This window comes from Etheostoma spectabile, chromosome 10 (assembly GCF_008692095.1).
Source record: "Etheostoma spectabile isolate EspeVRDwgs_2016 chromosome 10, UIUC_Espe_1.0, whole genome shotgun sequence".
NCBI classification, from domain to species: Eukaryota; Metazoa; Chordata; class Actinopteri; order Perciformes; family Percidae; genus Etheostoma; species Etheostoma spectabile.
Genome location: NC_045742.1, coordinates 5,910,555 through 5,937,687, shown reverse-complemented (window position 1 = coordinate 5,937,687; position 27,133 = coordinate 5,910,555). Strand labels below are relative to the sequence as shown.

General features: G+C 41.0%; 1 protein-coding gene and 1 long non-coding RNA gene across 3 annotated transcripts in view; both read right to left on the bottom strand.

Annotated features, from left to right (window-relative positions):
• ankrd50 (ankyrin repeat domain 50) overlaps positions 1-3,342 on the bottom strand; it is a 39,044-nt gene extending 35,702 nt beyond the window's left edge. The window contains exons 1-2 of one of the 2 annotated variants that reach the window (XM_032528591.1): positions 3,071-3,342; positions 678-1,798 (exon numbers count right to left, since the gene is read on the bottom strand). In XM_032528591.1, coding sequence (XP_032384482.1) covers positions 678-1,183 — 506 coding nt within the window. In that variant the 5' untranslated portion in view covers positions 1,184-1,798; positions 3,071-3,342. The remainder of the gene's footprint in view (positions 1-677; positions 1,799-3,070) is intronic. The other variant, XM_032528590.1, reaches the window with a different exon arrangement.
• A 1,240-nt stretch (positions 3,343-4,582) lies between these two features.
• LOC116697261 (uncharacterized) lies at positions 4,583-16,287 on the bottom strand. Its single transcript, XR_004333980.1, has 3 exons — positions 16,278-16,287; positions 7,401-7,403; positions 4,583-4,730 (listed from the first exon to the last, which is right to left on the bottom strand). It is a non-coding gene; the product is annotated as an uncharacterized LOC116697261 (long non-coding RNA).
• Between the last annotated feature and the right edge of the window lie 10,846 nt (positions 16,288-27,133).

Genomic DNA, 27,133 nt, shown 5'->3' with positions numbered 1-27,133 from the left:
AGGGAGGGGGGGATGCATCAGGGTCAGGAGGTGGAGAGGGAAGGGAGGGGGAGGGGTTGGCTTTGCATTTTACATTTCTAGCCAAACAAATTCCTAGATTTCAAACATTATCTGGAGCCACCAGAAGAATTGTAGGATCAAATTTGAATGTTCGTTAGTCGAATGTTACAAATAATTTCTCTCCCACAAGCAGATGTCATGACCAGGTTTTTATTCCTAACAGATTATACTGCAGGTGATTTCAGGAACGGCTGTAACAATCTTTTGTCTTACACAAAATTCACCAGTTAATAATTTGTTTCAATTTATCATTGAGAAAAAAAAGTAAACATTGCCCGAGGTAGTATCTGCAAATGCTCTTTTAGCCAAATCAACCAAAAGTCATATGTTATATTTAGTTAATACTGATATGAAACTGAGAAATGCAGCAAATGCTTATATTAGGGAAACAACTGTTTGGCAGTTTTGCTTGATAACTGCCTCAAACAATGGATAGCCAAAATTGTTGTCAATTTTCATCAACTACTCCTCAGCACATAACTTCATGAATTAGTTCCTCCTCCTAATGTTTGCTAATCAGTGAAATTTTTTCCCTGTAGTGGATAGCAATTAGTAAAATGAAACAAAATAAAGAAAGAGGGCTGTATTTGCTTGTGAGTGTGCTCGTTCGTCCTTACCTCTTGAAAGCCTCTGTGGGGTTCCTCTCACACTCTCCAGGCTGCAAAGTGCTTTGCACAGCTGGGTCGCGCACCTTCTCCTCATACCCCGGCACTAGCCCACTGCGGCAGATCTGAGCCACCAGACCTCGGATGAACCCGCCGATGCACAGCGTGTCCGAGTCGTCTGCCCGGCAGAAGTGGAAGGCCAGGCTCTGCTGTTGCATCCCCCGGTGTGTTCCCTGGGCCGATGTGGGCCATAACAGCTCCGTGCACAGTGCGGTTTTCCCGCTTCCAGGGCCCCCTACCAGCAAAACTCCCCAGGAGCTACCTGACTTTGTGGATTCTGCTGTCAGGGTGCCAGGGTTGGACGCACCCCCGCCGGGCGTCAGCAAGGGCTGCTTACTGGGAGTGCTGGTCACTACACTGAGGCTGTTGGTTTTCTCCTGGAGGCAATGCTGGATCTTATGGAAGACCCACTCCCGGCAGTAAAAGCGCTTCCCCTGCAGCAAACTGGTTTGGGCCATTTTGATCTAGTGCTGCTGTTCCACCTATTCCTCCTCTTCATAGGGGTCCCTTCATTTCGACCCTCATATTTTCAATTCCAGCAAAGGTTGGCAGTAAATTCGAACACGCATTTTGCCTGTTGAAAATGGGCCTCCCAGAAAGCAGGTTGAAGTCCAGAAGCGTCCTTGGTGTTGATGTTAAGAAGAAGCCAGAGAGAATGCAAGGAAGTGGAGCTGCTGCAGATGGCAGGAAAAGCGGACGAGCTATGCTGAGTTACAGAATATCTAGGTCAAACTAAAAAAGAAATCAAAATTGACACTCAAACCATAGATTTTCCACTAACTTTTTCCACAGCTTTCCCACTGGTTGAACTGAGTGCTCCTTGTTATTATGAGTGTGTTGCTTTAGCATGGCGCTGGGCATGGCAGGGCACCCGGCTCTTGAGTGCATCCACTGGCAAACTCAAGCCACCGCCGCTTGATACAATTAGCCATGGGAGTTGCTGATATATTTCCGTTGATGCATTTCAGATGCTACCGGGGGGGGACCAAAGCGTGTTTCCATTACATTAACATGGAAGAGACTGCCAGTGCAGAGTCAATTTCTCCAATAACACACTAAGCCTGGCTCTTTCCCTGGAAACAGACACAGAAATAAAGGCTATATTAGGACACATTTCAAGTACAACATTACATTATATAATTATGCCCAATTAACCATCCTACTCAAGTGAAGGGGCATAAACAATCACCAATATAAACACAAAGCAGTACATTGACTGGCTTTAAAAACATGTTCCATATAAGCTGCAACAGTGTGCCATTACATGTTAGAGTATGATGCACATTAGTGTTATTTTACATATTTGATAACATACAAAGAAGGGTTAACTCTATTCCTGCAGAGACAAAAGGTGGGTAAGTTGGTTTTCGGCACTTTCATCCTCCACAATCCACATCACAGCCTGTCTGCCCTGCAACTAAATTCTTGGCAGGGGTTGTCCAGCTTCTCTAGTCCATCTACTGATCCCCCCCTTCCTTCCTATGTGGCTTTAAATCCCAAACAGTCCACATCCGTCCTGAACTGTAGGGGAGGGGGAGTCCAAACGAGAGGACACCCCCCCCCTTTTCCTGCATATCATGGGTCATTTACATGGTTGGAAGTGGATGGTAACAGGGTTTAATCGCTTTTTGAAGATGACAGAAATGAATTCAGAGTGGATGATGGATGGATCTTTAAAAATGGGAAAGGACATCGAATTTAAGCTTCTCTTGATTTGATTTCTGATGTATTTTTATTTAGCTCTTCATCACTGTCTACTACTGCCTCTGTATACTGGAGCAAATGCAAATATTACCCCAACCTCTCCAGCCAACACACACACACACACACACACACACACACACACACACTTGCTGGTTACTTTGTAACGCTGCCAAATAACAAGGTTTTACACGGGCTGCGATACATTTCCACCCAAGGCGCTCCCTGCCTCCAACACAAAGCTTAACGTTACCAAATAAATATGAAATATATCCCGGGTCAGTTGAGTTTTTAGGCGAAAGGCGACAAATAAGCAATGAGAGCAAACGACATAAATCCACTCCATTGACTGAAAAGGCAGGACAAGTCTTTTGTATGGCCACACAAACCTCACCCATTTCAAATGGGATACAATTTACACCTATAGGGGCTTTTTTTTTTTTTTTTAAACCGTCCAGACTAGCTAACAGTTGCATGCTTAAGGGAGAAAAGCCCCCCAAATAAAACCTCACACGTTGACTGTCGTAATTCTGCAGACTACAAAAACTCTTCCTTAAACTTCAACGTAGCACATTTGTGGAGCGTTTCACTGTTTTCGCTACAGTTTGAAATATCTCTCACAGCCCCAAACGGTTTTCTCTCACCTCTTGCCGATTCCTTTTGGTGTTTTTGCGGGGAGGGGGGGGGGGGTTGCCTGTGTCCGTAGTCAACACCCTTTCTGTCCACGTTTAAACCGCGCGCTTCAGATAAACCATTCGACCGTTTCCTCCGGTGCAATTTAAAGCCCGAATTTCTGCATTTGAGCGACGTTCATTATCTTTCTTTGAATCGCTCTTTTCTCCGGTGGTCGGCTCCTCCTGCTGCCGACACAGCTCCACACTGAGCCGACTGACTCTCCGCCTCCAAACACTCCACATTTCTCTCCACTGCATGCAGCGCACACACACACCAATGAGCGGCGCAAGGTCTTATGGGACTTGGAGTTTTACCATCTTGTCTCTATTAGTAAAATAATTTGAGGTGATAACATAAATAATTGCAAATTATTTAACCTATCTTCCCAAAGAATCCTACATGAACAACTATTTTCCTTGCTACTTGTTAATATACCCATATAAATACACATTTAAAAGTGTATTACAGTTTTGTTTTTCGATTGCTAAACGGCTTTAGGCTAGGCACAACTGAAGCCACATGTGCAAAACTCAAACTACAGTCTGCACAGCAGCAGTTCTTGTGAACCACACCATATTTCGTTTTTCATTGCTTGAGCACAGTTATCCCATGACTTTAACCACATCGTGCACAACACTGTGGATTTACAGCACGTTGTTCAAATGCTAACACACTGCTGTCAGAACTCTTAACCACACATTCAAAACAGAATAGCTTTCAGTCTGGTGCCTACCAAATACTGCTGATTGCAATTTTAGCTAAAAGCCCAAGCAGGTGTCTTGTTTTAGACTGGTTAGTGAACATAAACAAGAAAAAAGTGTCAATGCAATGGAAACTTAGAAATTTCCATTGCACTCCATTATAGACAGATACCAGCTGAGATCAGTTGCATTGGTTTTTCTAACCAGGGCGGCAGTTTTCAGATTACATTATGTGCTTACATAATTGCAAAATGGTTCTCCAATGTTTTCTTAGTTAATTTTAGAGAACTATATCAGATTATTAAACAGAATGGGCCTTTGAAACATTGGATGACTGATTGCTGATAATGGGCAATGATATGATATTGATATTACATTAAAGAGAAGCCCCCCACTCAGATCAGCTGGTATTCTGTCTATAATGGAGTGGAATGGAAATTTGAAAGTGACCCAATACTTTTGACCGGTGGTGTAAACAGAGAAAGCTCAGAAAGTCTTTTTTGGTAGGTAAAAGAGCAAAGATACCGACGTGTCAGGTGTCTGAGGTAACATGCACAGCTATGAAAAAAATGTGAAAGACACTAAATCTTTACTATAGCAAAACTGCGTTCTTACAATTTTTCAGAAAGTAATGGAAGTGAGAGCAATGGAAACACCACATTCATTGGAATTTATGAGATGATTCAGACATCCAATGTGATGAAGAAAACTTGCTGCACGATGCTGGAGAGAGGCAGGATCAGTCACACTAGTACTCTAATGCACCTTTAGTTTTTTTTTCCCAGTAATTCCATAAATTACTGGAGACAAAAAACACTATAATGAAGCAAACTGCTGATTTTCATTCCTTCTTATTTACCTTATGTAAAAATTGGTATGTTACATAAAATCGGTATCTTTTCTTTAAAGAAACTATTGAGTAGTGTCACTCAAATTGTTCAAACTGTAAAGATGAGAAAGATTGACGCTGGTGTTTTTACTCTCAGTGTGTTCTGAGTGACAGTGTGTGTTATCTAGATGAGGATTGTGCGTAGTGTTTGCAGGAGATGCACACTGTTTAGTTCAGGTGACTGACTGTAGTCAGTGTTAAAAAAGTACTATTTTATTCATTTAAAAAAAAAAATGTAATTTGCATAAATGCCACAAACTAGTAACATAATGTGCAGAACATTACCATCTCCTGTGGTAGCTTACAGGCTGATGTGATATATGATAATGATATATGACACTGGACAATAAGACATTTAAATGCAAAATGAGAAGGTATGGCTTAATGTGTAATTACCATTGCATCCTGCAGTAAAAACACAAAAACAAGTGCAACCACACTTCTGTTTTTTTCATAAAGTAAAGACAAAATGCAGGATATTCATTTTGGGGAGGGGACTGAGAACCCAGGGCCTTTGTGTGAAGAGGGCCCAAAAAGATGCTAGAATGAATAGATGTGGATGCGGGGAGGGGCCCATACAGGGCCCAGCATTTTGTGCTACTCCCCTGCTCATAACACTCCAAACGTTCCTCTTTATTACTCTGTCCTTGTCCCTTGAGCGTATAAAATCCTGCCATAAAACAATTCATTAGAAATAGCATTAAGAACAACTGCAACTGACTTTAAAAAAGCCATAAATCTGAAGAACAAGGTAAGGACGAAACCCTAACCCTGATTATTTAGACTGTGTTCATGTGCCATGGCGGTCGGCTCAAATCTGCGGTTTGTTTTTCACACACACAAAGGCTGCCAGCATTAAAGAAGTAGATGCAAATGATGAGATTATGTTTTGAAAAACTGTATCACATCCTTCTCCATCTGTGAGTTAGTACAAACATTCCTGGCTTGAATGTTGGCAATGTTGCTCTGATGCTACTGTGAAATGGGTCTTTTGGAGGTGGCATGAGATGGAATAGTTTTGTCTTTAAAAAACTGATTTAATAAGTTGTCATCGTTATCATTTAAGCAATGCCACAGATAGTATGTGCTACATACTGGAGCAGGCTTTATCCCGTATTATCATCACAATTAAATTCCTCATACTTAGTTATGTATGTTTTCGGATCAGCTGGAAAATAATGAACAAAGTATCAATCACAAATGAAAACATTGTTGAACTGCTAACTGTGTTTCAAACCTCACAGCTGACATGCCAGATGTTGTCATTGTTGGTGAGCAGCTGGCAGGTGTTTGTTTTGGAAATCATATTTAAGATATGACTATAATTTGAGGAGGCATTCCACTATTTTGCAGCCTGAATATGAAGACTCATAACATGTTTTTATTTGGCACTGCCCATGGATTGGTGCTGATTTATTCTGAATAAAAGCAAAAAGAAAAGGAGTTCAGCCATGTCGTGTCTTTTTTGTATGGTTGTGTTTCATCACAGCCCAGCCTGAAACAAAACAGCTTTTTTTTTTTAAATTCAAATGAAATTCAGTCTGACCTGTGGTTTACTGTATGTTTCAGCTAAAGAACAAAATTTGACTTGTTACATAAGCCACTTTAGAAATTCAAAAACACAAGTGAGCAAGTTGGAAGAGTTTGCTTTCCTTCCTTCCATCAGGGATGCACATGGGGCTTGCAGGTTGATGTGTTTTGATCTAACTGGAGGCTGCTGATCTTACTACGTATGTATCACTCCCTGAGGAAACACTTCAGTGACTTTTTCTTCGAGGTGTAGCTGCAGTAGGTTCTAGTAACTGACCGTGTTACCAGCTGATGCTGTCTGTGCTCTCTTGAAGATAAGCCACTCTTGTGTTCAGGTCAGTTTCCACTTCAAATTGTGGTTCCTGCAGTGCTGTCCTCTTAGGTGTAATTCAGGTTAACAATATAGGTTATGGTTGGGCATCACAGAGATGATTGGTTGAGGTTAGGGCTAACGCTTGGTTCAGGTTGATGTAAGGGCATACACAAATCGATGTGGAAACCGACTGTAACACAACACCTGACAAAGAACAGAACGATAAATCAATAGAATACAAGCCTGTGGTAACTGCAGCATTGCTGCACCTTAATGGATATTTTAAAGGCACTCACAGCACTTAAGGTTAACCCTTTGGTCAAAGAGATATTTTGCTTATTTACATCCAGCTCTGTGTCATGGCTGTGTGAGCATTGTCGAGTCCAGGTCTGCCGAGATCCGAAACAACATCCAAAAGCATTGCCCACGAAAAGATGACACAGAGCTGGATCAAAATCGGCGAAATATCCCTTCAAGGTTGGGGAAATGTCGTGGTTCTGGTTGGTGACTTGAATCCCGAGACACAACATGTTGACTTGTTAACAAATGTCACATAATTTACCGAAAACCACAATCTTTCCCTGAATGTAACCAACTGAGTGTTTTGGTGCTCAAAACTAACCACAGTCTGGCTGCAAAGTAAATTCTAGGAGACAGGGTGGGACAGCCAGTACACTGAACCCTCAACTACACTCTGACTTAGAGTCAGCACATTGAGGAGAACTGAGAAATAAGATAATGTTGTTTGATGACGCAGGACGGCTGTACACTCACTTGGTCAGAAGTATGACTGTGATCTACACAACGTACACAACCATCAGGTCATTTGCAGTAGGAAAAGATGTGGAGGACTCTTGTAACATCACAGTCTCCGTGAGGTATGATGATGCAAAATCAGAAAAGTGTATAAGGCCTTCCACATCCAGCACAGCCAATCAGGCAACAAGGCTCCGCTTTGCTTCTAGGTATTTGAGTTTATTATTGAGCTCACATGGTGCACATTCCAAAACGTGAGGGACAGCAGTGCACTTTGTCACTGAAACAAAGTCTTAAGTTGACCACAAATTTTATTTATTTTTTACCATTGTATTTCTACCAAGTCAAACACACATTAGAAGTCATAATAACGCAGAGAAACTGCAGGAACGTATGTCTGAAAACCAACAGTGACAAGCCTATGTTTGATAAAGTCCCCATAAACTCTCTCATTACTGGACTCCACAAACAAATTAGACCCCCTATTGAAATAGTTTAGGAAAATGATGGTTATCTTTTTGTTAGGTTTGTCAAAAAGCAAAATAAGCACTCTGCCGAAATAATGACAGCGTTATGAAAAAAAAAACACTATTACAACAACAGTAGGAAGCCTGATGATTAGGAAAAACAAAGCCAGCTGACCGCTGTCTGTTCCGCAGCAAATCAAGCCCAATTCCCCGCAGAGTTTAAAACATGAAACAGAGTCATAGCAACCACTGATCAACCATACATGATCCTTCATCAGCTACATCCTCAACAAATAAGCAAGAGAAAGAAGAGACGAAGATGAACAGTTTGGGTCTTGTTTTCTAAGTATTGCTCAGGGTACTTCTAGGGTAATACTTCCAATAAATCTATTAATTGGTGATCCCTTAAGTGTTCCTTATACGCTATCATCAGCTCCAATATCCTTGGTTTATGACAAAATACCTGCAATACTTATGGATTTCCCATCAGTCTAAGCTTTACCTTGTGTTTTTGTGCTAATTATTAGCAATTGTTAGCAGGCTGACATGTTAAATTAAAATGGTGATTATAGTAAGCATTACATGCGTAATGTCTACATGTTAGCATTGGCCTTGTACGCATGTTAGCATTTAGCTAAAACAGGATTGTTCAGGTCCATCCATCTTTATCCGCTTATCCGGTATCGGGGCGCGGGGGCAGCCGGAAATTCCTCCGGATGTCCCTCATTTCGGCCAGATGACCGTAACCTTCTGGTTTCTTTGTGTTGACATGAACCAGTCTCCTAGGTGAACATCCTGTGTTGTTTGACCCATCCACCACCCCAACCAGCCTCCCTACGCGGGATATCAGGCTTATAAACTACTCGCTACCGTTGTCGCTCTTAAAACTATGTCGTCCTAAAATGCAGATGTCTCCTGCCTGGTGTGTTCCATACAAGTTTTGAAGTGTGCTTTTTGCCTACTGGCACATTTTTTATACCATGTTACACACAGACATACATTATGTGGGCAGTTATTAAAGAGTGCTCTGTGAAACACCACTATTCTCCAATCTGCCTGCTGTTCCAGTATCAGCAGGAGCCAAGTAACAAGCTCACTCCTCCCTACAGGAAAACTCCACCGCTGCATGTTGCTGTTTATTCCATTCTTTTACATCGAGACCGATGTGTGTATCCACTCCCACCGTGGTGACCAATCTGCCATATTCACATAATCACATTACGTCTTTTGGCTGACTAAATACCAACTGGTCCAAGTTACATAGTCCTCAGGAGGCTAGATTAGCATGAGCCGCCATGATTGTTCCCTCTTTTGTGAATATTCAGAAACATTCTGCACCTCATTATTATCAGTGCGATGACGCACATTTGGTAATTGGGGTTTGGCTTGGTGACACTAGGTTTGCTTTAGAAAATTGAGTTGGACTGGTCCATGTCTTCTCTGTTTTGTGTCTCTTCTTCTCTCTGACTTGGCCGCTGCTCCAGAGTGCTGTAACATGTAAACTATGGAAAGCTGGTATTATGGTTGTTTTGCATATGTTTCCATGTTTCCTTGCTGTGCTTGCTCCTCATTAATCAGTCAATTAGCGTAAAGAACACTGTAATCTATATAAGCTTCGCGGAAGATGTCTGTGCTTATGTTCATCATTAATGCTAATGTTGCATTATAAATAAAGGCTCATATTGGATATAACACATTGTTTAAAGCTCCAATGTCTAATAAATAGAGTTGACAGAAGCGCAAAGAAAGCAAAGACTGAAGGAGGCAGCTGAAGAAAGCTGTTACAGCAGCAGCAGCAGCAGCCAACAGCTGAATAATGATGTCTCAAACTCCCAGCTACTGATTCTTACACACTACCTAGAAAACTATATTTCTTTCTGTATATTTTGGAAGTAGCTACAGTATGTATTTTTGTAATGTAAAATCCAGTTGCTTATGCCCATCTGCATTGCAAATTTTGTGAAATGGGTGTTTTTAGTTGGACACCAAAGTATTGGTCATCCAAATTATTGATTTATTTGGTAAGTAGCCACGTAATAAGCGGGATAATGTATTTGCTACAACAACCGCCTCGCTGTACATTATACCTTACTTACTGCATGGTATGACACCATTGTACATGTTTAAATGGATTCTTTCCTGGCTGGAAAATATTAGTAAATAGGGATAAATTTACCTAACAAATTCAGAAGATGTACTGAAGTTGTCACCAGGTACATTACAAAACTGGAAAATAATAGACCCTTTTCCAAAGCAGACATTTTGACTGTGTATGTGTGTGTGTGTGAGTGTGTGTGTGTTCTGACATGACTTTTCATTTGATGTAGTATGGCTGACACAAGAATGGGGTCATACAGTTGGGGGAGGGGGAAATGTGTTTTAGTTCAGCCACCACCTCTCAAAATGTCCAAGCAGGTCACCGCAGTGAATACCGCGTCATTTCACAAGAATGACTTCGCAATGACAAGCAAAATCAACATTTAACCACCCAGAATGATAATGTGGTAATAAGGAACAATGGCAGTGCTGACCGTGATAACTCATGCAACAGCACTTCACTCAGTCTCTGAATAGAGGCTGAGTAAAACATAATTGCCAATCATGGAGCCTGAAGCTACAGGCCTGTAAGTGCTAATTTGCAATCCCAGGGTGGGGCAATGCTTGCTCCTCAAGAGTTTTCTTGTGTGTGTGACCCAAGTGTGCATATACATAAATGTGAGAATGTGTGTGTGTGTGTGTGTGTGTGTGTGTGTGTGTTTGTGCTCATGATCCACAAAGTGCAAAAATAATTTAAATGCATGATCAATTTCTGTTGCTGTGGGAGATGATAAGCTGAGCAAAAACCGATTGAACCTGGCATGTACCTTGGTAGCATTCACAGCTGATTAGTGTGTCCATTTATTTATAGAATATTATTTCATTGAAGTGATTTGTGGTGGCACACACTCTAATGCAATACTTTGAACATCACCCAGCAAGCAAATGCACTGGAAAAAAAGTCCCCTCATCAAATATTCTTGGATTGTAAGTGAGTACTTAAAATTAGCACCCAGTATTTTAATGTCTTTCAGTCTGTTGGTTTAATTTCATGGTCAACGACTCTGCTGTACCTACCTCCCTCATCAGCGTAGTTTTCAGCCACAGCACACACCTGTTTTCACCAAGAAAGGTCCAAAAACCCACTGGGTGCTACCTGCTCAGCGCCAAACTCAGGTGGAAAAGATAGCTGGTTAACTTGGTGAACGTTGTGGAACATGCAGCAGCTATTTATGTATTTATTTGTGACTCTGCTATCATGCTCTGACATGAGGTTTTCTCATAGCTTCATTTCCCGTCAAATGACAGCTAAACACACATCTAATTTTTCTTGTATTCTATTCACTCGCTAATGTCAGTTTTCAAATTATATTGCCTTTTTATGAAGGATGTAGAGCCCAAAGGCCTTTGGAGTAAATAGAGATTTTCTCTTTTTCCTGTCAGATTGGACAAGACTTCCCAGCTCAGTATCCTCAGGCCTATACACAAGCAGTTGACAGGCAAACTGCATGATTCACATGAGTGACCCTTTGGCAGTTTCAAGGCTACTGAGCTGTAGAAAATGATGTGTTTCACAGCACAGCATCCCTAAGATCAGAGAGATATGATGATAAATATGTCACAAGTTTGAAAGCATATTGAAATATTTACTTTAGGGGAAAAACGTGATATGTCTGATAGGAAGACGGGAACAAAAATTAAAATGTCACGTTTTTTTAAGGACACTTTCAATCTTTTTCAATTATCTTACTATACTTCATGACTTACTGATAAATTGCACTGCAAAAACACATCCATCCTGCATTCACCTGCCTTATGTTGGATCTTATAGTACTTCAAATGTGTGTGACATGTTGTTACACTCTAATTCACATGCACTTATTTATCACAACAACAGTAGGATATGCATCATTTTTCCTTCTACGTGCCAACACTTGATTTTACGAAATAAAAATCTGAAACAAATAAGACTACTTTGGGGAGAAAAGCCTAAAACTATTTGAGTTGAACTGACAAAGTTGTTTTTAAGCCTCATTGAATTGAATTTGTGATGTGAAAATTCTTTTATCAGGAATGACCTTTTATCAGGAATACATATATACACACCTTCAAGAAACATGTTGATATTTAGGAAATGAATCACTACATAAAGAGTGAACACCTGGGGTTTTCATTAAAGTGCTCATTTTATGCTCATTTACAGCTTTATAATTGTATAGAGGTTATGTCAGAATAGGTTTACATGGTTTGTCAAATTTTTGTTGTACTACAAATTGCTGCAGCTCCTCTTTTCACCCTGTGTGTTGAGCTCTCTGTTTTAGCTACAGAGTGAGGCATCTCTCTTCTGTTCCATCTTTGTGGGAGTAGCTAGGTTAGGACTACTAGCCAGTCAGAAGCAGAGTATCAGGGCATGCAACGCTAGCAGCTAGGCGAGCATTATAACGGGTATTAACAAGTGACGCACAGTTGTTACGGAAGTAAAGGCTGGACTACAACAGAACTGTTTGTGGACAGTGGTTTCTATTGGCGACGGTAAGTCCCTTGGGGGGGGGGGGGACTCAGGGCTTTTTCCCTTTGTAAACCTATAACGTGCTAAAAAAAGATAACAATAAAGGAAAGGGAAAGCGCATAATATGAGCACTTTAAGATAAGGAGGCTAACTGAATTGATGGGAATCAAATCTGCCAATCTACTTTCAGCATAGATTAAAAAAATAAGACCAAAAACATAAAAAAAAAAAAGTTATCACAGAAAGAAACCGACCTTTATTGCTGACGAACATTTTTTTTTTTTTTTTTTTTTTTTTTAAATCTCTCCCCAAACAGCCTCTCCAGAACAGGCTCGTCCAGCCCAGCAGACTGGAACTAACAACCACTCCCTGAAATATTTATGTCCCTGGAGTGTGTGTGTGTGTGTGTGTGTGTGTGTGTGTGTGTGTGTGTGTGTAAAGGTGGCCCAGAATTACATCCAAGCTAACGTGTGCACTGCATTAAAGCAAAGGTTCTTCTGTGTGCCTGCAGGCTGTTTTTTTTCCTCGGTCACTGATAACTTGGATATTTAATAAAATGGGATTTTCTTTTTTCTTCAAACAATAAAATCCTTGTGTCACAGTTTGGATGAAATAAGTGTTTCATTAAAAAGGGCCTAATATATACACAATATAATGTTATGATCTACCTCAAAAGTCATGTTTATTCATAAAGACTTTAAAAAGGAAAAATCCAGCTCATTCAAACTTCACTAGTTTTGTCAATCATTTCACCCACCTGCATTTGTAAAAAGATAACATACATTAATTAACATTTCTTTTACATTTGCCAGTGTTAGCCAGTAGGCTAATTTTCAACCGTAATCCTTTGGTCAGATGACTTTAGACCATGGCAGGAAGAAACAAAAACATAATCCAAGTTAAAATATACTCATCGTGATCAAAAAGACACCAGACATACAGCTATATCAGAAATATAAGTTATTTTCTTGTAGTATGCCAAGCATCGCTGCAGAAAGCACCGGGACACTAGCAGAGATTACACATCAACAGTAGCTTGAGTTAATAGAAGAAACCAAGTAAGCATCAGGACACGTTCATACAACTCCGACACCAGTCAGCCATGCAAAGCAGCAGCAAGCAGTAAAAAAAATAGGAAATAAACTACATCACCTTAGATCTGGGAACACAGTAAAGTAAAAGCACCAAAACAAAGTCAGATGAGGCAAGATATACGAGTGATTGAAGGTCAGTGAAAATTCCTCATTTTACAGGAAAACTCTGCACACCCCTATACATTGTCAAAGTTAAACAAGGGAAAACGTTCATCAGCAGTTTGGCTAATCACTTCATTGTTTGCCTTCTTTATAACCTGTCTGACTGCTCCTATTATTGTGCCCCATCTGACTGATGTTAGCAATGTTCCTGAATCCCAGCAATAACGTTTATTACTAAACAGCTTTGGTTACCAATAGGATTGATAGACCTAAAGCACAAAAATAAGGAGCGGTTTCCTTTCTTCTTTTAATTTTTAGCTGCATAGCATGGCTTTAATCGGCCTGTGGGTCCACCACTTTGGCTAACACCAAAACATCTCCACAGCTGGGTTACCCTGGTACCCAGAAGGTGAATCCTCTGGATTTTAACACCAGTGGGGTTGTGAGGATCGTAGCTAACTGCTCCTCAGATCTCTGCAGAGTTAATTGCGACAGCTAGCTAGGTCATCTGTACAATCAGAGCTTTATGTTGCACGACTAAAAATAACTTGTTCCACCAAAACAAGTTCCTCCTTGAGGCTGACAATTGTATCTACGATGCTGTGGAGGAAGGGGGTGGCAATACAAGACTACTTTTGCTTAGACTGAAATATCGCCACAGCTGGGTTGCCCTGGTACCCAGAGGGGGATTCCCCATCACTTAAGTGATCCTCTAACTCGTGATAAAGCCCAACCAGCAGGTTGAAGTTGTCACTTATCCAGTTAAGTAGCTCAACATCTACCTCTACGGATTGACACAACATTGCGTACTTCATTTTTGTAGTTGCTTTGGTTTATCAATAGCCAGTGGATGAAATTATGAATCAAACCAACATTAATTATTGAACAAAAAATAATCAAAATAGAAATGCATGGCCTGAATAAATACTCTTCATCGGCACGTAAGTCAAACGTGCCGAGTCTGCTGCTGTTAGCTAATGATATCACTACGGTTTGTGTTCTCAAAATATATGAACATTTCTCATTGCAAATTCATAACCCTGCCCCTGAATAATTGATTCTAAATCAACACAAAAAAGGAATCTCACAGCCACATGTCATCGCCAGAAATCTAGGACATGGAAATCGATTTGTGAACACTGTAAAACCTTTCATACAGTTTGTGCATCATTAACGACAGATCTGCAAAAAGAGATGCTAGGAGGTGAGTGATGCGTTTTTTCTACCTCTGCACAGGACAGTTTAAAAATACCACCCTGTTCTGTTACATAACCACCACAGAACAAGTTACAGGCATCACTCTGCATTCCTGTTCTCCTTTTTGACAAATTCTAAATTGCAGATTTAGTTTTTTTGTCTCTACTTTATACTCTGAAACACAAAGCGTTGCATGCAAAATTTAAGTTGAACCCAAGTGCAGACAACAAAGCAGAGCCAAGTGAAAGTTTAACAGGTTCATTGCAAATGTCCGCGTTCAGGAATGCAACAGGGAAAAAGCAAAGTCAAAATCCAACACACTTCAGATCCAGGGTACAGAGCGGGACTGGTACCATAGTGTGTCCATGTCCAATACTCTGGAGATCCAGTGTAGTGAGCAGGAGTGAGGTGGGAGGAGGAAGTCATGTTCCGAGTACTGTGGCAGAAAGAGAACAATCAGGGCAAGCAAAAAAAACAACACAAGCGCTAGATCCAAACAGGTAGCGTCAGCAACGAGACGAACGTTGTCTTGACTATGATCCGATGCACAGTGGTAGGTTGGTATTTGAAGCAAAGGTGATTAGTGTAGATGAGCTGCAGCTGGAACCATGGCTCCCACACACTTCACTTCACAACTTCACTCCTGCAATTAAGGACAGACAGAGGGAAGGGGGGGAACAGAGACAAAGAGCTACTTAACAGCAGCAGGACTAACACAAAGGTTGGACACACTAGCTATGTTGCCATCCACACGGTTTTATCTGAATTAAGTGATATTGAATGAAAAAATGCCTTATGGAAACAGTAAAATTCAATTGAATTTCATGAACATTGACTCAAAGGAAATAGGTTCAGTCTCATCGGATTTTACCTTGATTTATGTAGGGCTTATGCGATAAATGCTGATGGAAACGTTACTGCACTGCTTTGTTCTCCATCAGAATAAAAACCATAAACTGAATCCCAGGTTTACTTGGTTTGTGTGTAACTGCAAACAGACAGCCGCCTGTATGACACAGAATTGCCATTAAAAGCCTGTATGCTCTGCTATAAAAATGTTGCAGTACCACAATCTGTGGAAAGAATTTGTCATTAAACGGGATTCTGTGAAATGAAACAAAGGAACATTTCTTTTTTAGTTTTCTGTTTTGAACATTTGTTGACCTCCACTGAACGTCCAGTGTTTACGGAGCAGCTTGTCAATGTGATTTTACGACCATGAGGCTGGTTGTTTAAAGGACACACACTCTCCGCTGAGGCTGCAGTTTGTATTTGTGGAGGACATAAAGTCAATTAGAGTGAGGTCTCACCAGGCGTTCCTGTTTATCGTACTTCCTGTTTGAGTGATCCGACACACGGATGCAAAGACTTGTATCATCTGTATCAAGTACTATATTTGCACATCATTATTTTAACCAGCTTGCAACATTCTGATTATTTAATATTTGGTGTCAGATATTTTTACACTTCCAATGTTGTTTGAAGTAAATGAGTGCCAGCATCTTAGAACAACAGATAAAGATAGATGCATCCAAAAATCTCTTGAAATTGGTTGAAATGTAACGGAAGCGGTTTGAAAACCACTCAAATTCAGATTATCTTCAAAATATAACATTTTCAATAATATATTGAGAACTACATGTTTTTTTGCGGTTTAATAATTTCATCTAAAGTGGGTTATAACCCACTGTGGACAATGTGGACCAGCAACCAGTGGTGATTTTTAGGATCAGAGCTTTGAGGGTGCCTGGAACCCTATTAACGTACATTTTTTTTAAATGTTATTCTACTCTGCTAACTGTGCATTTTAACATAATTTTGGACCATCTTGTTAGGGGAAACACTGAATTATGTAACTAAAGACACCAACTATTCTGAGAAAACTTAATGCTGAGCCACGTGGCCATTACTACAAAGGTCAGGTGGTATTACAAATAAAATGGTATCATGTAAATATTGAATAAATGAAAAACAAAACTAAAAGTCCCAGCATCAAATTTAAGATGAGGTATTAACAAGACATTCATAATAAATAAAGATGTAAAGATAAAGATTTTTTTGGGCTAAATAAATAAAAAATATTATAATGTACATGACAAAATAATGCTATCGACGAAAATGCTTACTATGAGGCCGTATAATCATACATGAATGTAAATGGGCTCGTAGGATCAGTATTTAGTCACATTTAATTTCTACAATGCCAAGACTTATAGGTAGGCTGCCACAGTATGCTGAAACAGAGCAGGGAAAAAGGTGATAATAATATTAACATATTTTCAGAAATCTGAACCTAACTTTTTGGGTTTACAGTGTGTCTGACATGGCTGTAAATGACAAAACAGCTCATTCAGATATTTAGTTTTTTGGAGGGCATTTTCGGCTTTCATTTTAACAGGACAACTGAAGACATGAAAGGGGAGAGTGACATGCAGCAAAGGGCCGCAGGTCAGAGTTGATTAAACCTCCTATATATGGGCGCCCGCTCTACCAACTGAGCTAACCGGCGCCCTCATTCATGCCCATTTTGTTTTTAAACACTTTCGCCGACTTTGACGGCATGTTGCGACCACTTCCCAACATGGTAGTGCTTAATGTGGGTGACACACTCTTTGAGCCACAGCGAAGATTCTGGTATCAACTGAACATCCAGCAGAACTGCTGGATGTTCAGTTGATACCAGAATATTTGCTGTGGCTCAAAAAGTGATCTGCAGAAGCTTGTCAAACACAGACCTTTTCTTTTTTAACAATTGTTGTTCAGGGGTAGTAAAAAAAAAAAAAAAAACGAGCTAAAAATGTTCCTGTTGGCGACCTTCCAGGTCAAGTCTCCACAAACTGAGCTACTGCCACCTCTGGGGACAATGGTTACAAGTTGTGAACACAACTGACATATCATCTTTTAATTTGATAGGGTGGATAGGGAGGAGCAACATTTGGAGTTGTGTTTCTGACCATCCGATGACTGTAACTTCAATATTCACTGTCTTTTAGCTCTGTTTACTCCTGAGGGGAATACCAGCCCTTTTAGCTGCTAAATGCTCCACTGTGTTCTACATGTTTGCTGCTGGGCTGGTAGTGTACAGTGGGGTTGTTAGAGTTTTTCACTCAAACCAACTGCCTGCTGTTAAGTAGATCCATTTTTACTGTGCTGACGTTTCAGAAGTCTCTCGTTAGCAACTTGTCGCAAAGTGACGCATTTGCAACTCACATCTGCATTCTCCTCACATTGGGCAGTGACACTCACTATTAACCTCCACAAAGCAGGGACAGGTCTAAAGGGACAGGTCTCTCTTATCATGGAAACCGCACTTTAAAATTCCTTTTGTTTGACGGCATTTTACTTACTCAGTCTACCATATTTTCATTGTCTATTTCTTGCCTGTATTTTCTTGCCTTGTATTTCTTGCCTTGTATTTCTTTCGTGCTTACTTGTTTGTGTGTTATTGTTTTGTTTTTTGTTTTTTGCTGTTGCTGCTATGCTGCTACTTGTAACGACAGAATTTCCCCGTCGTGGGATAAATAAAGTATAATCTAAGGGGGGGGCTGGGGCAGGACCCGCCCCCCCCCCTTATGAAATATGTGCACCCCCAATCCATTGGGCTAGAGTGCTGTCAATCTGACAAATTTGATTTCCATTGGATCAGAGAACTGTCACTTTGCTGCCTGTTCTGCCAATCGCTGCCTTTCCATTTGGTAAATGGATATATACTGTACTTTAAACATGCATTGTATGGCAACTGTGGACTTTGTTGAAATGTTGAGGACAGTATAGCAGTAGACACATTAGCAAAATTACTGGTCTGTTTTATCCTATCCAATATTTCCTATATTTTTAAGCAGATTTTCAATGCTGTATTCTGATGAAATCCCTCACACCACTGAGTTATTATTAGTCCCCCCTATTCTACACCACTTGAAAAATCCTGGAATTGCCCCTGGCGTAAAGCCGAGTGGAGCTGCAGATTCAGGTGATAGTTCTCTATAGGTTTATCACTGCGAGCGACCACTTTCACACTGTCACATTGTCATTTCACATATCCATTTTAGTCACTTCAGGGATTATTTGATGCTTGAGCAAAACACATGTTTTAAAGTAACATTTCCCAACATTTTTTCATGAAGAAGCTAGCTGGTTTTCTACTCTGTATTGCCATTTGAAAAAACAGAACTGCTATACAAAACATACCCATCATAATAATCTTTGTTTTGCTTATGTGCTGTAAACATCTTGTATTATATGTGTCCTTGTGCACCACTATACCAACAATGGATATGGAGAAATGACCAAAACTGGTCCATACCATTTTTTTTTTAAACATTTGCTGAAGCCTGCGTCTGTTGCTGTGGTCCAGGCTGTTAACACAAGGTTGTCGTGGGGATTTTTGCTCTCCAGTGACCTTGCAACAAATGGCTCAATTATCCAAGGTACCAGCATGCTTCATGCATTCTTTGGTTAACCCCTTGCTGTCACACACAGTCACACACACGTTCACTCAAGTGTGCACTGGCCAAGAAGTTCAGAGGTCACCACACTCTAAGCTGAGGCTCTTAACTTTTCATCTCTCTCTTCCACTTGGGCTAATCTGGTGACTTAATGACCAATGCCTTGCAGGAGGAGTTGGCCGGCAGGAGGTTAGAAGAGGGTTAATTGAAGTCATATGCAGTAAAATGTCTCATAAATGCCAGGTAAAGTGTATTGGAGCCATACAATGCATCATAAAGACTTTGCAGTTAAAAAGAAATGCGGTAGAAGCTGGTTTTGGTTCTGTGACAGGGTCACGGACAGTGAAAACCATCGGCTCAGTGTGTGAAAATTGAAAGCTGTCTTTTAGTTTTTAAGTCTTGAAATAAATCCTCTGCCACATGTTAAAGTCCCACGAAGCAGAGTGTGTGAAATGGAATGTAAAAGGAAAATAAATCACAAATGTTTTTGCAGTTAAAAAGTATTTTCTCAGCTTCTATTTTGAAGTCGTTGCCTTCAAAATGAACTCATTTTGGGTTGCTGCAGTGTTATATCCAATAACTGCCACAGATTGTTCACTGCAACATTGATAATAAGCATTTAATATGATCCTAATGTTGTATTCATTGTGTGTTGCATAAGGGAGTGGACTAAATGCTTAGAATGCAAATGTAAAGACCATTTAGTACAATTAGTATAATGAGAAAAACAGAAGTAAATTGCAGCAAATGAGTAAGTAAGATTAATCTCCTACATTCCCTCACAGAGTTAAACTTAATACCACTTAATGTTTTTCAACAACTTTAAAAGGTTTGCCAAGAACAAATGCAATTATTAACCAAATTGTAATCTACAAACTCCCTCTCTCTTTCCTGCAACACCCTGTCGTCCATAATATTAACCTCTGCTTTTAAAGATCATTTAGTTAAGTAATTATTAAATAATATACACTAGTTAATGCATGCATTTTGGTCAGTGAAATTACATTTTTCTTTAACTGTGGGTCACCAGAGAAAACCCCAAGTATATATCATTATCATCAATATTATAAAACATCTACTTCACAGAAAATGTCCTGTTCTTTGCACACTGTTTGTTTACTGTGTGCAATGCAGTTACAATCAGTGATAAAGCACTGTCAAAAGTCACCTTCACCTTGAAAAAGTGTCATTTTGGTTTTGTTTGTAGCAAATTCCTCTCCTCTTACCTCATTCACTTATACTTCTTAAAGTCTGCACTTTGTTAATAATCTCCTAATAAGTTAAGTGAGAACTGTATCGCCACTTAGATTTCATTTTTTAACGTTTTTAAGGTCATGAAATGTTGATACTGAACGGATCTGCAAAGCATTCACTTGCAACATATTTCACTTGCTTTCTTACAATATCTGCTTGTTTCATCAAAAGCAAGATGCAACTTTGGTGTGATTATGTTATGGCACTCTCATCTACTGGATGAATTTGAAAACAATTGTGGTCTCATATTAAAATAAAAAACAAACAAAAGATTTGCAATGGGATCACACCAGCCACGACACCAAATCTAGCCAGGGGTGTTAAGTGGGGGGGCAATAGCCCCTTCCCTATCGTTCATGTCCCCCTACTCCCCCTACAGCATGTCACTTTGCCTTGAGATTCACAATCGGTCATGCCTATAGTACACACCATTGTATTTTACATGAAAGTATTGGGTTAGTCTTCTTACAAGAAATATGTGATACTCACTGGTATCTCTTTATCTATACACTGTATTTACTCGCTGACTGGCTTCAACTTTATGTTCCACAAGCTCGGTCTGAACTTGCAAAAACTCCTTTTAGTTTAACTGCACCTAGTCTATATCTTTGATGTTCCACTTATGGCATTGTTGTGGTGCATGTATTTTCGCCAATGTCCATTTCCTTTCTCTTTCTTTCAAACTCCGGTGGATTCATGAGGACTAGGGTTAACTGCTCCTCAGATCTCTGCAGGGTAAATCCAGACAGCTAGCTAGACTATCTGTCCAATCTGAGTTTTCTCTCACATGACTATTTTACAGCGGCTCGGTACCAAGCTTAGAGCCGCCCATGACGATTGTGATTGGTTTAAAGAAACGCCAATAAACCAGAGCCCGATTTTCTCCCATCCCAGAATGTTGTGTTGATCATCCAGACCCAGCGTGTGGATGGTCTGGCAAAACAAGACCAAAGTGCACCGGACTCCTGGAACAAATTTCAGCACTTTCCTAAAATCAACGCAATCCTCTTGAACAATTTAGAAATCTGGTTTTCAAACATGCAACTTCAACAAAGTACTTGTAAGTGTTTCAGCTTACGTACAGTAATTGTACTTTCTTTTGCATCCCTATTATCCTAATTCATTTATGTAACCATTTTCCAATTCAGAATGTTTTAATTGACTTTCATTATTTCTTATGATTGCATTTTATATGTTATTGTTCGGTATTTGTGTTTGAAATCTGACTCAATGACATTTAAAATGAGGGTCGCCATCTCTCTCCATCTCTCGAGGATAAATAAAGGTTGAGTAAATAGACTTCACATCTACACTTCATGCACCTGGCCCAGTTTGGTGTCGGGGCTGATGTGATCCCATCCCAAGAGGGTCGCTAGTGTATTCTGTTTTTGAGTACATGACCCTACCATACACCAGAACTTCTTTTTGGCAACTCTGGCATCTCCAGTTTTATGGGAATGGGGAGCTTTCCTCCGCCGCAACCCCATGTTGTCACTTTAATTGGTGTATTTTTACAGAAAAATCTTGCTCTGTGTAGCTTATGAGTCCCAAGATTCATCCACAAAATTGATTTGCTTCCTTTAAATTCAGCATGCAGCATGGTTTCTCTGTTCCAGTAATAAGAAAGCATTAGGAACTGTGAAGCACAATAGCAAGACAACAGGGACTTAATGCCTGGAGAAATATACAACTGATCTGCAACATTTGCAAGCTGTTCTCCTCTCTTCCTCCCATCTCTCTCCGTTACTCCTCCCCTGTCTCCCTCTGAGCGTGCTTCAGCGCTCCTCCAATGCATTTCAGAGAAGATTGCTCTGTCAACCTCTTTAAAAGGTGGCGATTCACAGCGTGCCACTTCCTTCCCCTCCACAACCCAATATGCAATTATTGCCTAAAGTGGGCTCTACGCCGTACCAGTGTGTTTTGTAGAAATGCTATCTATTCAGGGTATACTGACATCATGGGTCTTTTATGCCACATTATTTCTGAGCAGGTCTTTAAAAAAAAAAAACACCACTGCTTAAAAAGCATGTGAATTGACATTGTTGGTGACTTTGGGGAATATGCTCTTTTTGTACATATAAAAACCCAGCCTGTCCGCCTGCATTGTTGTCTCTGTGCTTGGCAGGGAGAAACAACAAAGAGGGAAGATGCAGAAAACACAGAAATGATGCTTTCTTTTTGGTACAACACAGGCCTACGGCCACCTTCACAAAGCTTTCAAGGTTTTTATTAAAGTGTTCCTTAGGACTACTTTATCTTTTTACCCAAATAACCTTAAAACCAAAGGTTCTGTAAATGTTGAAGGTTTAGTTCCAGCTGAGAAAAGCGTAACAAGTGGGTGTATGGCTAAGCACTGCTAATGACATTTTGAGCATGTTTAGAGGCTAAAAACACATAAAAAACCTGCCCTGTTTAAGCCTGTTGGGTGCTCACTCCGGCAGGGGGATAACTCGGTGTAGACTGCACCGATTGTTTTCATTTGTCATTTTGACAGCGCTACACATTAAAAAAAAAAAACAGAGCTACATGTTGGAATCAACCTGAATTCTCCTTTAACCAATAGAAAATAAAACAAAATTAGGAGAATCATTTAATTTCAAATGAGTTTACAGTATGTGTTGTGTTGTAGGCCATTCAGTATTGTCTGACGTACAGTGTATTCCTAAGAATTGTGCTGAATGTACCATTGTGGTCCAAGACGCTATACTGTCATTTACATTTGACCCATCTGGGTCTAGTACAATGATTTTCCTTTGTATACAGTTTAAAAACAAGAGTGCAGTATTCAGACATACAGCAAGTCTGCAGGGGCGTTTTTTTCCATCGCTTGTTTATTTTCTCTTGGACAGTGGCACCATCCACCAACACTGGCATGCTGGGCAGTGGATACACAGTAGCATTGAGACACTTCTTATATAAAAGATTGCTTCTCGTTACATTTGAAAAGCTGCTTCTTGTTAGAGGAGAGAAAAGCTTCCCCCCAAGCTGAATTGAAGAGAGCTCACAGAGTGCCCAGATGGCCGTGTGTGTGTGTGTGTGTGTGTGTGTGTGTGTGTGTGTGTGTGTGTGTGTGTGTGTGTGTGTGTGTGTGTGTGTGTGTGTGTGTGTGTGTGTGTGAGAGAGCGAGAGAGAGAGAGAGAATGTTGAGCAGTGGAGGTTCCACTGCTCAACATTCACACGCTGTGGAAGTGCTGAAGAAATGCCAACTAAGCTATGAATTCGAGTGATGGATGTTTTTCATTATGAGTTCAGCCAGAATAAGAAATAAATATCTTCGAAGTAGTATGGAGGGGTTAGTGTCAATTCCAAACAATTACCCTACAGATTTCTTTTGGTTCCTTTGATATCTGTCTGTTACAGAGCTCGATCGCTTTTTTTTGGGGCATTTTTAGGCCTTTAATGGACAGGACAGGTGAAGTTTTTTGTGAAAGGGGAGAGAGAGGGGGAGTGACATGCAGCAAAGGGCCGCAGGCCAGATTCGAACCCGGGCCGGCTGCGTCGAGGAGTAAACCTCTAAACATGGGCACCCGCTCTACCAACTGAGCTATCTGGGTGCCCTGAATAAGGTATTTTAAGGCCAGGATTTAGTACTAATAGCACTTAATGAGGTTTTATATGGGCATGAAAACTCTCAACTGTAAGTCTTTATTTTCCTCATTTTTTAGGCATGAGCATAGCACATAATGCAAATTAAAGGTACACTCTAATCTTGCTAAACACATCAAATCTAGTTTCTTGTGGTCAAATAAGGCCTTTTGGTCAATTTAGGGCCTTGTGTCTAGTATATTCTGACTCAGAAACCAACTGGAAATATCTCACAACTTGCGAGTGAGCGCCCTGACACACCACGTCAGCCGCCGACTTCCACCACCACAGGTGGCGTTGCCTTTCATCGGCCCTTGTTGTCTTTGTCTGGGCCAAAAATTAGCACTAGAGCACACCGCACAGACTACAGCTGACTGCTTCGTACGTTTTGCTCATGCGTGCAGTGAAATAACTCCCCATACCAGCAGGTGCTAATCTATTCATCATTCAACTACACAAGGGAAACAGGATACCTTTGCTATTGGCGTTTTTCTACTGCGTGGTATCTACTCGACACGCCTCGTAACCTGCCGTGTTTACCGGTACTTTTTTTGTTGTTGCTGTCTCTAGGTTCATTAGAAACTAATTCGCCTTTTGGCTGTGGCAACAAGCCAAGGATCCAAACGAACACACCTTCCATGTTCTGTGTGTGTCGCGTTAGGTCACGTCAGTTTCCTGCTATGACGATCAGCCACAGCTCGCCTCACGCATAAGGCGGTACTAATCTGCAATGAAAAAAGGAGGACGGGGGACCGCGGTCGAGCCGAGCTGTGTTGAGTCGAGTCAAGCAGGTACTATTAATGGAAAAACGCCATATGATCCCAGCAACAAAACAGCTTTTGCTGTTACCAGCAGCAGCAGAACCGAACAGAGCCTACGGTCCCTCTGCTTCCCTCCCCGCCGGTAAGACAGTGGCACCGGGAGATGGCTAACCAGACTGTGCCTCTCCCGGGCTGTGTTCCATTCTCTCTGCAAAGAAGTCTCCCTACAGTGGGAGCGGAGTGACCGAATGGCCCTCCAATGGCTCGTTAGCTAACGTTAGCTTACTAATTTCCTCCACCCAACATGCCAGAGGAGATGAAAAATGAAAGGAGCCTTGGGTGTGTGTCTATCACAGTCGGTTGATGTCCTCACTCTTGTTTTCAAGTTGATCAGCCGATCGGTGGCCCAAAAAACAGGCATGCGAAGGCTGACTGTGTAGGGCGCACCACACAGACTAGGCCAACGGTTGGTAACGTCGGCACAACTAGGACCAGCAGCCGACCGGCAGCTTGGTGTGTCAATGCCTCTAAGGCCTGCATTTAAGATCATTTTTTGGTGTGAACAATAAAACTGGATTCAGGCCTGTTATCACAGTGTACATCTACCAAATGAAAGGAACAACAATGGCTGTATTCTCTGAGTTACAGGCAGTTTACAGGAATGTTGACAGAGTGCCAATAAAAAGGCAGTAGGAGAAGACTGCTATCTTGTGAAAAAAATACAAGGCTTCAAAACTACATTTTTAAAAAAGCCATTGCTGACATTTCATGGGGTGATCAATATAATCGTTAGCCTATGTCTTAAGGCTGTGACACTAACCCAATAATCGGCCGTCGGACAAATCTGGCAAGGTTGGTGACTCGAGTCTGTTCGGTGTGTTCCATGCCGTCGTCCATCCGGAGGGGTCCGGAGGGGCCGCCGGCCGTCATTTTGGCCAACCTGACATGCTCAATCGGAAGGCGGGGCACTGCTGGCAGTCGGACTCAAATGACCAATCTGATTGGTGGAGTGCAAACCCGGAAACGAGGAGGAGGATGAATTTGATTAGAATCTCTCAAAATCTGACAAAAAAACCCTGACCTTTTGTCGATCTGAAATGAAATGCACAAATTCAGCATCTGCACAGCCTGTTTCTCACTTAAAATGTTTTCAGAAACACGCTTTGGTTAGTAAAATATAGTTAAAAATTTGGGATTGTATTCTGAACAAGCCGCCATGACAGTCTGGCTTTGAATTTTCTGGAGAAACCAGACCCACGTGACGCCTTTGTCCAATTAGCTGCCGGTTTTCATTTTTGGGCAACAACACTGATTAGCACCACCTGCTGTTCTGGAGACGTATTACGTCTTGTCGCTTTGTCGTTCCGAGGCACTTTTTTGACCGAGTAAGGAAGACTGATCAGTCCAACTGCCTTTTCTGCCGGTGTCGGCCGTCTGGTTGGTGTGTCAGGGGCTTTAAAGAGCAGCTTAGCAGCAGCTGGAAATCTTGTTTTTTTCTGACCCAGAGTAGTTTAAATTCTCACACTGTTGCAGAGGCATGTCAGTACACCGTGACATCACTTTTAGATGTTGTTAAAGGTCCAGTGGAGCACACTTCTGAAGGGAAACACACTTGTTACTTTTAACCAGGAAGGGCAGTAAAACACTTTTTCTCCGCCTAGTGTTATGTCACTCTTCATATGTTCTGGTAATAATGTTTGGTTACAAGAAACCCCACAGTGTACATAAACATTAAAAGTTATTTTTTTATTTTGTCTTGAAGAAAACAAAGTAAGCAACCATTTTTAAAAATAAACGCTGTTTATCTCAACTTGCAATCTAATTCAATCCATCCACCCTAATGAGTTTCATCCATTTAATTAATTCAATTAGCTTGATATTTTGCTGGCCAGAGACACATTCAGTTGAATGAGGCTTTTGATACAGTATAATGGATGAATTAGTTGATTAAATATCCCTTCACCTCTGGGGATGAGGCATCATAGCATTAACGACTGACAGCACTGCAGTGCGAGGCCTCACCATGACAAGGAGATCGAGAGGGCTAACTGCCTTCGCCAGCGTCCTGACCGCAGAGATGTTGTACCAGTCAATAAGCATCACAACAAAAATCTAGACACATAATGGGTTTTTGTGGTTGGGTAAGCCCTATAAATCAGTGTCTTACAGTCCATCCCAGCTTTTAACTTGACTGCACATTTAATAGGTGCTGTACACAAAATAACCCGTCATGCTTCCGTTTCCATACAGTCTGACTGTTAACCCACTTAGTCTCACATTGCCAGACCTTTCTCCACAGCGTTTCGGAGGAGGGTCTGGTTAGTCCACACAGTATTCTGGGATGGGAGACAAAACATGCTCTGGTTTGTTGGCCTTGGGAAGGAAGTTGCAA